General features: G+C 49.2%; 1 protein-coding gene across 5 annotated transcripts in view; it reads left to right on the top strand.

The window, feature by feature from the left end:
* The first annotated feature begins 866 nt into the window (after positions 1-866).
* The window catches only part of LOC110305151 (multidrug and toxin extrusion protein 1), a 35,909-nt gene continuing 23,781 nt past the window's right edge, over positions 867-12,994 (top strand). The window contains exons 1-6 of one of the 5 annotated variants that reach the window (XM_085829952.1): positions 867-1,089; positions 5,563-5,664; positions 7,178-7,246; positions 8,535-8,683; positions 9,508-9,550; positions 11,070-11,114. In XM_085829952.1, coding sequence (XP_085686078.1) covers positions 955-1,089; positions 5,563-5,664; positions 7,178-7,246; positions 8,535-8,683; positions 9,508-9,550; positions 11,070-11,114 — 543 coding nt within the window. In that variant the 5' untranslated portion in view covers positions 867-954. The remainder of the gene's footprint in view (positions 1,090-5,562; positions 5,665-7,177; positions 7,247-8,534; positions 8,684-9,507; positions 9,551-11,069; positions 11,115-12,994) is intronic. The other 4 variants (XM_085829953.1, XM_021176955.3, XM_021176956.3 and 1 more) reach the window with 4 other exon arrangements.

Here is a 12,994-nt window from a genome sequence, read left to right on the forward strand (position 1 = left end):
GCCAAAATCAATCCCTCTCCCCTTCAGTTGTTTTTGGGATATTTTGTCATAGCAGTGTGAAACTAACAGTGAGCAGAAACATTTGTTATTCAAGATCAGTTGCCACAGAAGGGACTTTAGCCTCTCTTACAGGAGTCACCTTTGACTTGGAGCTAACATCTGTGAGTCAGTCCTCCTGTGCAGGGCTGCAAGTGGGTGGGACTGTGGAGACACATCTTGAGTTTACAGATGATGAGAGTAGGGTCCTGGTGACAAGCCTGCATTTTTCCAGGCTGCTAGTGTCCCTTGAACCTGTATATTCTTGCCACAGTGTCTCCTGTCTCTGACCAGCCAAGACCAGCGAACACTTCTGTGTTACCCAGACAATGTGGCTTGCTTCCCCCCCCCGCCCCCATAGGTGTTATGTATTTTAACAGAACAATTGTTGAGAGAGAGAGAGAGAGAGAGAGAGAGAGAGAGAGAGAGAGAGAGAGAGAGAGAAATTGTAAAGTCCAAACCTATAACAAAGTGTGTGTTGAGCTGACCACAAGCTGCATAGCAGAGACCTTGAACACCCACTACTGCCAGATCCAATATTTGCTGGCCACAGCGGAACCACGATCGGACCTTTGGCTGACCTTAGCGGGATCATGTCGCAGGACTCTTAAGTCCTTCCACACCCTAATTTCTCAAGTACCCTCTGCTCCCTTGCAGGGACAGCGACTGGAAGGTCCTTGCCTCAGCGCGCTCTTTCCTTTTGCTTCCAGCACTTCTGCAAACTTTTCTGTTCCTGCATTAGGGTGCTGGCTAGCCTTTGGAGATGCGCGAGCCTTGGGGTTGCAAGGGCAAGGGGTGCGCCCAAGGTTGCAGATCCTCGGCTGGCGCTGGGCGGGTTTAGGGGAGGCGGCCGAGGGCGGGGACTGGAGTCTTCCAGGCCTTGTGGGTCCTCGTGCGGCTTCCGAGCCCTGACACCACATGGAGCGCCCGGAGGAGTCAGCTCCCGGGCTGGGAGGCGCGGACGCTGCATCCGAGCGCCATGGGCTACGCCGCGTGCTGCTGCCCGGCTTCCAAGAGGAGCTGCGGGCACTCTTGGTCCTGGCGGGTCCTGCGGTGAGTCAGGTGGCCTCGGCTGCAGGCCGGTCCCCGAGGACTGGGGGCCCAGTTACCTAAATTTCAGGGTCTGACTTGGCGGGGTTGGGGACCCGAAGAGCCTGCAGTGGGCCACAGCTATGGGGATGTGCAGAGCCTAGTGACTCTTGGCGTGCGCCCTGAAGCCAGAGGTTCCTGAAAATAAAAGCACTCAGACTTGGTCTCTCTCCAGGTAGAGGCATGAAACAGGAAGGTGAACTGTCACCTTGGAATTAGGCTTTCAAAACTATTTGAAATCTAGAGCCTGACGCAGAAGCATCCCGTGTCAGCTCCTCTTCCACTAAGCGCTGCGCTCAAAATCTGAGGTTTTAATGAGGTTCCCTTTGGGTAGGAAGTGCTTTTATTAGTGAGGTCGATTTTACTCATTAGACTAGGTCTCCCTCAATCTCGGCTTTTAGAAGCAACGTGGGTTTAAAAACCAAAAAAAAAAAAAAAAACACCAACAACCCAGAACCACATCACACATGTGCTGCCTCCTGTTCTCTGCCAGTTTGGGGGTTTTCAGCCCTCAAGGGTGAGAAAGCCACTTCTCTGGCCAAAAGAATCTGTCTGTGTGTCTTGAGTGAATAAACATTTGGCCAAGAGGCAGACATCCAAGCACCTGGGAGCCCCTGAGCCCCGGCATGTGCATCCTCTTGGCACACACGATAGGGCATAGAGAAGCAAGATCAAAGCCCAGGGTGAAGCCATCAGCTACAGGTCCAGGAGAGGCATAGGAGCGCACAGCCCTCTGTGGTGCTCAGTCTCCAGACTTGAAGTTCAGTTCCTGTGCGGATCTTCCCAAGCATGTTAGGGAACAGCCCACGGACTCAGAACAGCTCCGTTCTCCTTTCTATGAAGTGAAGAGCAGTCAGCTTTGCCTTAACTTAGTCTCACTGAGTTGCTGCCAGAAAAGCTTCCTAAGTGTCAGGTGTGGTGTGGTAGCCGTGGCCTGGAATCTCAGTGCTTGGGAGACTGGGCCAGAAAGGTGACTAGAGTGACTTACTGTTCCAAGCCATCCTGGGCTACAGAATGAGCTCCTGCTTCAGAAACCCAAAGAGGAAAAATAGCAGCAGCAGCAGCAGCAGCAGCAGCAGCAGCAGCAGCAGCAGCAGCGGCAGCGTTTGGAGCTCATGCCCTCTTTTAGTCACGTGATCCCCAGCTCTAGGCTAATAGAGGGGAACTGGCTCCTTTTCCTACATGGGAACATGAACATATACATGTATGTCATTGGTTTCTCACCAACACAATGCATACCCATTACAGAGGGAGAAAGAAAGGAAGAAAGAACAAATGAACGAACAAACAAACAAACAAACAAACAAATAAAAACCACTAAGACCAACAGAGAAAGGGTTGGGGAGAGGCTCTCAGATCAGTTGGGGGGTTACTTGGGAATTTCCCCTGTAGTCCTTAGCTGGAGAAGCCAGGTGACCCAGGAAGTACTTTGCAAGCCTGCCATCAAGATTTCTGTCCCAGGCAGCTTAGTCTCTTGTGTATGAGCACATCTTGGTCCTCCATCTCTGTGCCAGCTGCTGGGCACCCCCTGCTTCCTAAGGGTTGTGTTATTATCTACTGTGCTATCCTCTCAGGCCCCCCTGGAGAATAGGGTGGCCGAGCTAACCTCCTCTGAGCCTCCACCCTCTTTCTTTCTCTTTACCCTTATTTATTTATTTATTTATTTATTTATTTATTTATTTATTTATGTGTGTGTGCGTGTGTGTGCCATAGCACACTGGTGGAGGCCAGAGGGCAACTTGGCCGCAGTGGACTCTGTCCTTTCACCATGTGGGTCTCAGGCATTGCATTAGGGTGGTTCACTTGGGAGCAAGTGGCTTTATTGGCCCAGCCATCTCACAGGCTGGCAGGATTTGAACTTTCTCATTTACCAAGTCTCCTCCAGAGAGAGCTCTGCCCAAGATGCTCCTCATGGACCAACTGTAGTCCTTTACACACATGTAATGAACAAAGCAATAAAGTGCCTTGCTCAAACCCTGAACTCAGTTCTGTGGTCTGGCCCCTGCTTGGCCATCATGCCTTGCCACCTTTCTACCCATCCAGTCTCCTTTCAGAGCCCCAGCCTCAACCTTCTCTCTTCAGGAAGCTCACTGCTCCTCTCCTCTACCTGGAGAGTTCTTCGTGTGGCTTTCAGCTCAGCTTTACCAGGGTCATGGAAGCATCACTATTATATACAGTGGTCTAGCGGAAGCGCTGCACTAGGGTCATGGAGACATCGCTCTTCTCACACACTGGTACGACTGGCTGTTATTTCAGTCCTGGCTCTGCCGTGTGCCCCTGATAACATCATCGTTCGAGAGGCCAAGCTGCTGGTTCCATAAGATATGCTCCTGCATTATGTTTCCTTTAGGGGGTAATTATTGTCCCTCAAGAGGTAATCCCCCCATGAGTGATATGTCTCTGAGGCTCTGTTGTTCTCGAGACCCAAGATGACTGAAGGATCAGAATATGACTGGAGATTTTCAGATGCCTTGTGAGCAGGGCATTACGGAAGCTGAGAGTGAGATGCCTTGGCTGCCCTTAACTTTGTGCCTTTATCCTTCTAGGGGATGAGCTAGACGGGTCAGGTATTTCTGGTTCTTAGCCGGTACTCTGGAAGTGATTAACATGCCTATGTGTACAGCAGGAAGGACTCTACAGACACAATGTGAAGGCTGAGATGCCAGGCTTTTACCCTGCGCTTAGTTAGCTCAAGGGCCCCTGTGGGGAGGTCAGTGACTTTTCAGCTCTCTGTGCAGAAGTGCTCAGCTGTGTTATTGTGCCCTCACATCTTTTCTGACTACGTTTTCACCCCTCCAAGGGGAAAGAAAAACTCAGACTGGGGACCACAGAACTGGGATCCCAGATGCACTGTGAACTTCAGAGTTGAGTCGTGTGACTCTGGGCTGAGCATCTTTGTGTGTACAAGGAAGACTGCCCCAGATGATGGCTCGGACTCCTTGCTGTGCTGACCTGTTGCTGCTAAGAGTGGACTTTCAGGCCATTGTGGGAGGAGGATGAGTGGGGCCCTTCTAGAGCTCCTGCATAGGCTACTAAACAGGTTGTCACTTGTTCTCCCTCCAAGCACCAGGCACACCCCGCCTTCTCCTATCTTAAGTTGCAAGGCAAGAAGGGTCTTGCTACCAGGTTTCTGTATTGTGACCCTGATGGAAAAAGTGAGCGATTTCCCTGGATTAAAAGGGAAAGAAGGAACCACCACTATCAGCCTGCTAACTGGGGATGTGAGTGAGGGGAGTGAACCAGGGTCTCTCATGTACCAAGTGCATTCTCCCCCATTGATTTGCACCCTGCCCTACCCTGGTAATGTCTGTGATATGTTTGGCTCTGTCTAATCTATGGCCACTTCGGTTCACTGCTATTTGCACAGCAGCCACTGGGCTATGTGAGAGAACCCATCCTTGTCTAGAAGCAACATGCCTTCCTCCAGCATAGCTCCAAAAGCTCTTGGGTATTCTCAATGTATGATCGTTGGACATTTGCATCTTTGCATCGCACAGAGGGAGAGAAAGTGCAGAAATGCAGACTCCCCAACCCCATAAACCTCCTAAATCAGTACTTTGAGATGGGTCAAGTGCCATTTTGAATATCTTCAGGTGACTTTATGTCTGTGGCCGGGTGCTCACTCAGAACCTTGCAGCCAAGAGCTGAGAGTCAGCAGATCTCTGCTCCAGAGCCCTGATCCTTGCAGGCACTGGCTGTGTTCAGTCACCAACCTGGGTAGTGAACAAAGTTATTAGCATCCTCCTAGCAGAGCTGCAGCAAGCCTCTTGAGGAGACTGGGTTAACTGGCCTGGACTTTGATCTCTCTCTCTCTCTCTCTCTCTCTCTCTCTCTCTCTCTCTCTCTCTCTCTTTCTTTGGTTTTTTCGAGACAGGGTTCTCTGTGTAGCCCTGGCTGTCCTGGAACTCACTCTGTAGACCAGGCTGGCCTTGAACTCAGAAATCTGCTTGCCTCTGCCTCCCAAGTGCTGGGATTAAAGGCGTGTGCCACCACTGCCAGGCCTGGCCTGGACTTTGAAAGTGACCCCAAATGAATTATATGAACTTAGCTCAAATGCCTGGGCTTTTGTGTCAGAGACATAAGGAAACTACAGTAGTCATTGGAACGTAAGGCAGGATGGCTCAGTAGTTGAGAATGTATCTGCCCTCATAGCTGGGCCCTCCCATATCAATCAGCAGTCAAGAAAATGCTCCACAGGCCAACCTGGAGGGGGCATTTTCTTGATAGGCTAATTTGCTCTTCCCAAATGATTCTATCCTGTATCAAGTCGACCTAAAACTATCGAGCACACACATAGTATGCTGACTTTAGATCGTATGCTTGTTCTCAACCGTGTCTGTGTTTCTTTCCCTGGGGAATTGGATGGGCAGCATCATGCTCTCCCTTGTACTGCGATGGCCGATTCTCATCTTCACCCCTGCTCTCCTCTCTTTCCAGTTCTTGGCCCAGCTGATGATGTTCCTAATCAGTTTCATAAGCTCAGTGTTCTGTGGCCACTTGGGCAAGCTGGAGTTGGATGCAGTCACGCTGGCAATTGCGGTATGTATAAGACTTTCCACAGAGACTTGTAAAGCCGTCTGTTCTGTGCCACTTGCTGCTGTGACGAATGACAATAGCCCACTGCTTGGATCATGCCACCTGTTCCTTTACAGTGTTGGGGGTCAGGAGTCTGAAACAGGCTGCACTGGGCTAAGGTCAGGGTGCCAGCAGGGCTGCAGTCTTAGGAATTATGCTTTTGGGGGGTGATGTTGCAGATTCCCAGGCCTACTTGAGTTGGGTGAGGCCATCAGTGGAAGGCATTCTCCCACTTACTGTGGTATCTGATGTGCGATCCCCTGGAGCTCAGGGTTTGAAAATGGGAAAAGGGAATTGTATAGATGTCTTGAAATTTGCTGTGCTCAGGAGGTGCCATATTACCCATATTCCAGCGTTTCCAATCCAAGGGAAAGATCTAGTCTGGAAATAGAATTGGAGGGTAGGGTTTAGATCCAAACCTAAAATTGGCAGGTGCCCCAAATTCCCTCTTTGTGGTGGATGCAATCCTCAAAGACAAGGAGATATGCCACTGGTCTCTGCAAGAGATTGGTAATTGCCCATGCAAGGTCAAGAGCCCCATCAAGTTATTTGGTTTAATTAGTGATGTGTTTATTTAGATGTGGACTCTGGCTCTTTTTACAGTATGCTCCTGTTCTCCTTATCCCTCCTTGTCCTGACCTGTCCCTACTTGCCTGGTCTCTAGGCAAAAACCTCTACCACTGAGCAATACCCCCAATTCCTTATTTGAATCAGAGGTGATATGAGAGTACCTAAGGCTAAGCCTCAAGCAGGTTTCTACTGACTGAGGTCTTGTGCTAAGCCAGCCCTTTCAGCAGGCTGGGCTCAGCTATTGTCCCAGTGAACCTTGCTACAGATTCAGTGAGGTAGCAGCACGAGATCGCCTCAAGCTACTTCCTGATTGCAGTGAAGGCAGGTGTACCGGCAAGGTCTCCAGCAGGCACTGGTCTTGTGTCCTTCATGAGATCCAGGGGCTTGGCCAGGCCATACAGATGAAATATTTATCTGAAATGAAGGATGGGAGTGTCTTGAATTCCTCTGTGCATTTTAGAATATTTGCACACTTTAACCAGTTGAACACAACTTAATCTGAAACTCCAAAATCCAAACTGTGCCAAAAATCTGAGGTTCTGTGTTTTGTCACATCAGTGCTAACGTTTCAGATTTGGGGGTATTTTAGATTATGGAGTTTTGGATTAGAGATGCTCCACTAGTCCTTAGTCTCAAGTGAGCAGACTCACCTCCAAACTGCTGCTGTGTTGTACTGTGTTCAGTTAGCCGTTGCTCTGAAGTTGAAGTGCAAAATAGCCAAGACTTTAAAAAGGCTGTGCTATTAACTGTGGCCTGGGTTTTCAGTGTCCCTCTCTGAACTTTTGCACGTTGTTCTAGCAGATCCAAGGGGTTGAGCAGGTGCTCTTGGAGGGGGGTGGTCACACTGTGGTTCTCATCTACAGGAACAGAATGGGCCTCCTTTAACTCACTTTCTGTTCCCTTTTAGGTTATCAATGTCACAGGCATTTCAGTGGGACATGGTTTGTCTTCTGCTTGTGACACGCTCATCTCCCAGGTAAATGGCGGTGACCACATTCTCAGGAGGGTTACATGCACACACAGATGAGGAACTCAGGGCAGCAAGTCCCTGCCACCCTTTGCCAGCCGTAGGTGGTTCCCACTGCTATTGTTGAAGTGTGGCTGGGGTTCCTCCTGGCAAAAATGCTGTTCTAACCAGGCAGTGGTGGCACACACCTTTAATCACAGCACTCAGGAGACAGAGGCAGGTGGATCTCTGTGAGTTTGAGGCTAGTCTGGTCTACAAAGCAAATTTCAGGACAGCTAGGGCTACACAGAGAGATCCTGTCTCAAACAACCACACACACAAAAAAAGTGTTGTTTCTCATGACTGCTCATCTCACCTTTGACCAGACAGGGGACCTGTGTAAAAGTCCCTCCTAACACTTCCATGTTGGAGTTTGGTGTAGTCCTGGCATCTGAAACTGAGTCTGCTTCAGGGTTATCTGGAGGGCTTGCCAAAGTGCAGGTTGTATCCTCCAGGGCCCTGGTAGTCCAGCTTGCATACAAGTATTCTTTGATCATGATGAGTTACATCTGGATAGATCCATCCTAAGTGGAAAATGCTCTAAGCTGAAAAATGCATTGACTCCAGCTCAGCAGCATGGAGAACAGCTTGGTCCCCTTGTGAGCCATAGTTGAGTGGGAGCTGTGGCTTCTGGGCTACCCAGAACTGAATGAGAGGATCACACCCCTATCACTACCCTGGGGGAAAGATCCAAAATAAAACTTCAAGGTTGGTTTCTATGATGTGTGCATTTCTTTGCACTAGCTTGGAGTTGAAAAAGTTAAGCTATCTTAAGCAGGGTGCCTTTGGTACTTGCTAGTCCCACTGGTGTGTGTTCCCCACCATAGCTGGTCTGAAAGCTCCCCCAGAGATGTTATGGACAGAAAGCTGGGAGACACCGGCACCTTCTAGCTTCTGTAAGTTGGTAGGAGCTGGTGCCCCACATAGCTGGCCATTGGCCCAGTTTCTACTTTAGTAGGTCTGGAATCGGGCCCAAGAATCTGCATTTCTAACAAGCCTACAGGCAATGCAAACCTGACAGCATACTAAAAGCGCACGGTACCTTTCACATGGCATTGCTACCTGCGCTAGCCATGTGTAGCATCCATGTGTGATGCTGGGCAGTGCAGCAAGCCCATCTCTCAATCGGCCAGATGATCTTTTCCTAGGGAGAGTGGCCAAGCCACCTGCTTCCTTATGAGGCATGGTGGAAGTGTTCTGAGGGACAGCTGGGGTGTACCACTTCTGATTAATGGGGTTGTTTGCCTGTGCTCTCCAGACATACGGGAGCCAGAACTTAAAGCACGTAGGGGTTATCCTGCAAAGGGGGACACTCATCTTGCTCCTCTGCTGCTTTCCCTGCTGGGCACTCTTCATCAATACCGAGCAAATCCTGCTGCTCTTCAGACAGGACCCGGATGTATCCAGGTAAGGCAAAGTGGTGGGCAGGGCATCATTTCTGTAGAAAGCTCTTCCATACTGAGTCTCGGGGTGACAGAGGCCAGGCTCTCACACCAAGGCGAGCTTAAGTTGATCTTGGCTGACTCTTCCCAGGCATCGATACCTTGTATATTTGGCTTGTGAGACCTGGAATCTCTCTCATTACTGGCTTCCAGAGTGGAGAGTTTTGAGTGGAATTGTATTCACAAAAATCTTCCCATTGGGATGGCAGTCTGTGGATTGTTAATGCTTAGTGATTTCTGACCACAGTTGGAATTAAAATAATCTTGGTACTATAGATAACTTCTGTAGGTCTCTAGTCCTCACACCCCCAGATGCTTAACTGGTAGAGGTGAGACCTGGGCATTAATAACTTTCAAATCTCCCATGGGTGAGCTGCCATGTATAAGAGCCACTGGCTTAACTGATTAAGATCTTTGAAAAGTACTTGCCCCATGCCAATAGCTCTGAACCATGAGCACTTGACACTATCTGAAGACATGCCTGAGAATCTCATTGGGTAGAGGGGCTTGGAAATAGCTTGTAGTGCCTTGGGCAGTCGCCGTAGCCAGGGACTGTCCAGCTGCCAGTGTGAGGCTCAGAATCCCTGCCACAGCTCTTAATATTGGACGAATCAGGGAGGCAATGCAGGCAAGATGATGAGCTGTGTGTAGCTTTGCATTTGCTCCAGCAGCTGATGTCCATTTATTAAGGAGGAACCAAGAATGCACTGGCGGTGTCCACTGTTCCATTCTGACTCCTCCTGGGGGAGGTGGCCTCTGTCCTCATTGTCACTCTCCTCTATTGTACAGGCTCACCCAGACTTACGTCATGATCTTCATCCCAGCGCTTCCTGTGAGTTTACATGGGGTCAGAGACTCTATTCTTTGGTCCTTGGGTAAAAAGTGGCTGGGATGTCATGAGCTCAGTCTGACATGATTCTCACACGTGACGTGACGTTGGTTCATCATGGACATGTGCTTTTCATTATGTTCCTTAAGGACACACCAGCATTTATCTCCCCCAAACAAAAGAAACTCTCAGATGGGGGACATTGCCTTGACTCTTATACTTGGAGTATCCCTGGGGCATCCAGCAGAAGAGGCCAGAATGTTTCTTTTAAGGGGTAAAGTCTTGTCCATCTCAGGGCATCACTTTGACCTTTAGACGGCTGTGTGTGATCACATAATCTGGAAGAGTGTGTTAATGTTTAATAACAAGTTGTAGGTGGTCAATGAACAGTTAAAGCTAGGTTGATTGAATTAAATAGAGGGGTTGGGTGTTGGCTGGGACTGCTGCAGACTGGAGGCTTAAACAGCAGAAGTTTATTTCCTCACAATTCTGAAGGCTGGGAATCCAAGATCACTGTGCAAACCTCGGTGGTTTCCCTGTGGCCGCTGCCCTTGGCTTGCAGGTGTTCCCTTTCTGTTCCCATGTAACATGGCTGTCTCTTCTTGTGAACACCCCAATCCTATTGGATTAGAGCCCCACCCCGGTGCCTTCATTTTGATTTAATCATCCGGTTACACGTGGGGTTAGTCTTCTGTGCGTGTGAATTTGAGGGACACAGTCTGCCACAATTGATGGCCATTTGCCCTCATAATTAACATGCCACTTCTTAGCTCATCGTAAATTTTTATTTATTTCATTTTTTTAATCTTTACATTGCTGGGAATGGAGCCCAGTATCTTGCATGCTAAGTGAGTCTTCCATCACTAAACTATACCCTCCAGCCCTATTCCATAAAACCACTTTAATGTGACATCTTTTCATTATTCTACTAAATAGGATGGTAGCTAGGCCAGGATGTCAGTATATGCCAAAGGAGGCAGTGTCTCCTTTTCTAGACAGGGATTGAGGGTGCACTGCTTTTATTGTGGAGACAAAAATACCCAAGAGAAGCAACTTAGATAGGGCTTACTTTTAGCTCACAGTCCCATGATGGTGTGATTGGCTTCAGAAACCCAGGGAAGCTTGCTTATATAGTCCAATGGCCCACCAGGAAGTTAGAGTTCAGGTCTGTAGTGGGGCCAGGCAGAACCCGTGGCCCTATATGTCCCAGAGAAGTCTCCATGTCCCAAAGCTTCCACGACATCCCCCAAACAGCCCAACTGCCTGAGGACCACACACTTAAACACATGAACCTGTAGGAGACATTCCACATCAATCTAGAACTAGAACTTCTTGGGTTGTGTTTATTTAAATAGAAGTTTCATGAAGCCCCTGGAGCAGATAGTACCAGTTCCAGGTTTAGATGACGCCTTGTAGAATGGAGGGCAGCCAGGGTGGCTGGGGGACAAGCCTGCCATGCCACCCAGATCTCTGACATATGGCCAGGCTGCAGAACTAACCCTGCCCTCTTGTTCTCTTGTAGGCAGCTTTTCTTTATACGTTACAAGTTAAATACTTGCTCAACCAGGTAATATGGGCTTCCCTCTTTCCTTTAGGGGGCCGAGAGAATCTGGGAGATCAGGGTGGAGGGAACTTGCCTGTGAGAGCCACTGAAAGAGGCTTTCAGGGCTGTACACATAGGGCTTTGCTGTGGGGAGATTTCTTAAGTGACATCAAGGATCGAATGAAGCATTATTTTTGGCTCTGAAAATTTGTATCTGGTTCCCACTCAGAAATATTGCCATTGGCCATGTGAAGGTGAGCATGTCTGTGTTCTTTGGCTCTTTAGTGGTGGGACAGTCCTGTCTGCTGTCTAAAGGGCTGAGGGTCAGAGTTGCTTGGCTGGGTCTAGGGAGTCCACACCTCTTCTCAGTTCATCTAAGGGCTGCTACTTTCTGGGGCAGTGGATGTAAAATCTCAAATTGTATTGAGAACAGAGAATGGTCAAGACTTCATACCTGGCAAACAGCAATGTTTGCCAAAGGTCCTGGGAATGGTAGCCCTGCTTGGTGTGGGTGGGTTTATGAGGACAGTGTATGATATAGGACTGTGGACTTCTTTCTAGAAAAACCGAGGTAAAGGAGGAACTGGGTCACACATTCCTGTCACATAGGCAGGCTTTCTCTAGTGTGTGTGACAAGGAGGCATGGGAGAGGGTAGAGAGTGGCAGGAATGGTCCCCATTTACTGGATCCTCGTAAGGTATCATACTTGATTATGACTAGAGCTAAGAACTTGTACTAGTTGAATACAGGTGGTGGGCACAGCATTTCTAACTGTTCTCCAGGGTGTCTCTTCTCCGTCTAGATCCTTGCATGAACCAAGTACAATCTGCAACATGTCACAGTGGCTCCTGCTTGTCTTTCTGTCTCCCGACAGTGTGGTGACCTTTTTATCTCATGGATGGAGGAGGGACAGAGAGTGTGAACATGACATTCTCTAGTAGCTGAGGCTGACGGAAGGACCTATAGTTAGAGCATTGTAACTGAGAGGAGCTGGGACTGGGACCTGAATTATGGTGGGCTAGTGGGGCTCTGGAGTCTTCCCAGATGGCAAATGTCAGACACCAGTCCCCAGGCAGGAGTGCTGAGCAGAGCCAGGCTGCTACAGCTGAGAAGACACAGCTCACAACGGCCTGAGAGGAGTGGGCTGGCTGGTCTGCTAGAGTGTGTGGTATATCTACCGGGCATTGGGTTGGTAGAAAACAAACCAGTTTGGGGGTCAGAGATGAGAGTTATGAAAAGGGTGGGCCGACAGTGATCTAATAGGAGGAAAGAACTGCCTAGCAGGAGCAGGACACACGATGATGGGTGGGCTCTGTAGACTGGGAGGGTGGTGGGCTTTGGGGGAGGCAGCAGTGTTTTAGCATAAGCATACTGCTTGATTGGGGGGACATCTTCCTCTGGAAGAGGGCAGAGGTTAGGAAGGAACAGAGGAAAGACAGGAAACACTAAGATCTGTAGGCACAGGTTGAGAGGACCTAGGCAAGGAAGGGGACAGCTCTAGACCTCCTTTGGCCTTGAGAAAGGCAGCTGCTCCTGCATGTCTCCAGTTGTCATCTATAATAGCTGCATGGCTTCCATAGCTGCCTTGAGGCAATGGGGAATATGTCACTCAACTTGGCCTGCCGCCCCCTCCACACTGTATAGCTGGTGGCCTCTGTTTCCCTTTACTCTGTCTCTCACAGGCTGTTGTCCCTTGGCTTTATCTTTTCTTTCACGTTCCTGTTTGGTCAGTCACCTGGTCCTGTGGGTCTCGTCTGTCATTTTCTTTCTGTTGAAAGTTATCTATCTATCTATCTATCTATCTATCTATCTATCTATCTACCTATCGTGTGTGTGTACATGTACGAGTGTGTGAATGTGCATGCCACAGCACGTATGTGTAGGTCAGAGGACAATTTGTGGGA

This window comes from Mus caroli, unplaced genomic scaffold (genome assembly GCF_978045245.1).
Source record: "Mus caroli unplaced genomic scaffold, Mus_caroli_1 scaffold_13, whole genome shotgun sequence".
In the NCBI taxonomy this organism is placed as follows: Eukaryota; Metazoa; Chordata; class Mammalia; order Rodentia; family Muridae; genus Mus; species Mus caroli.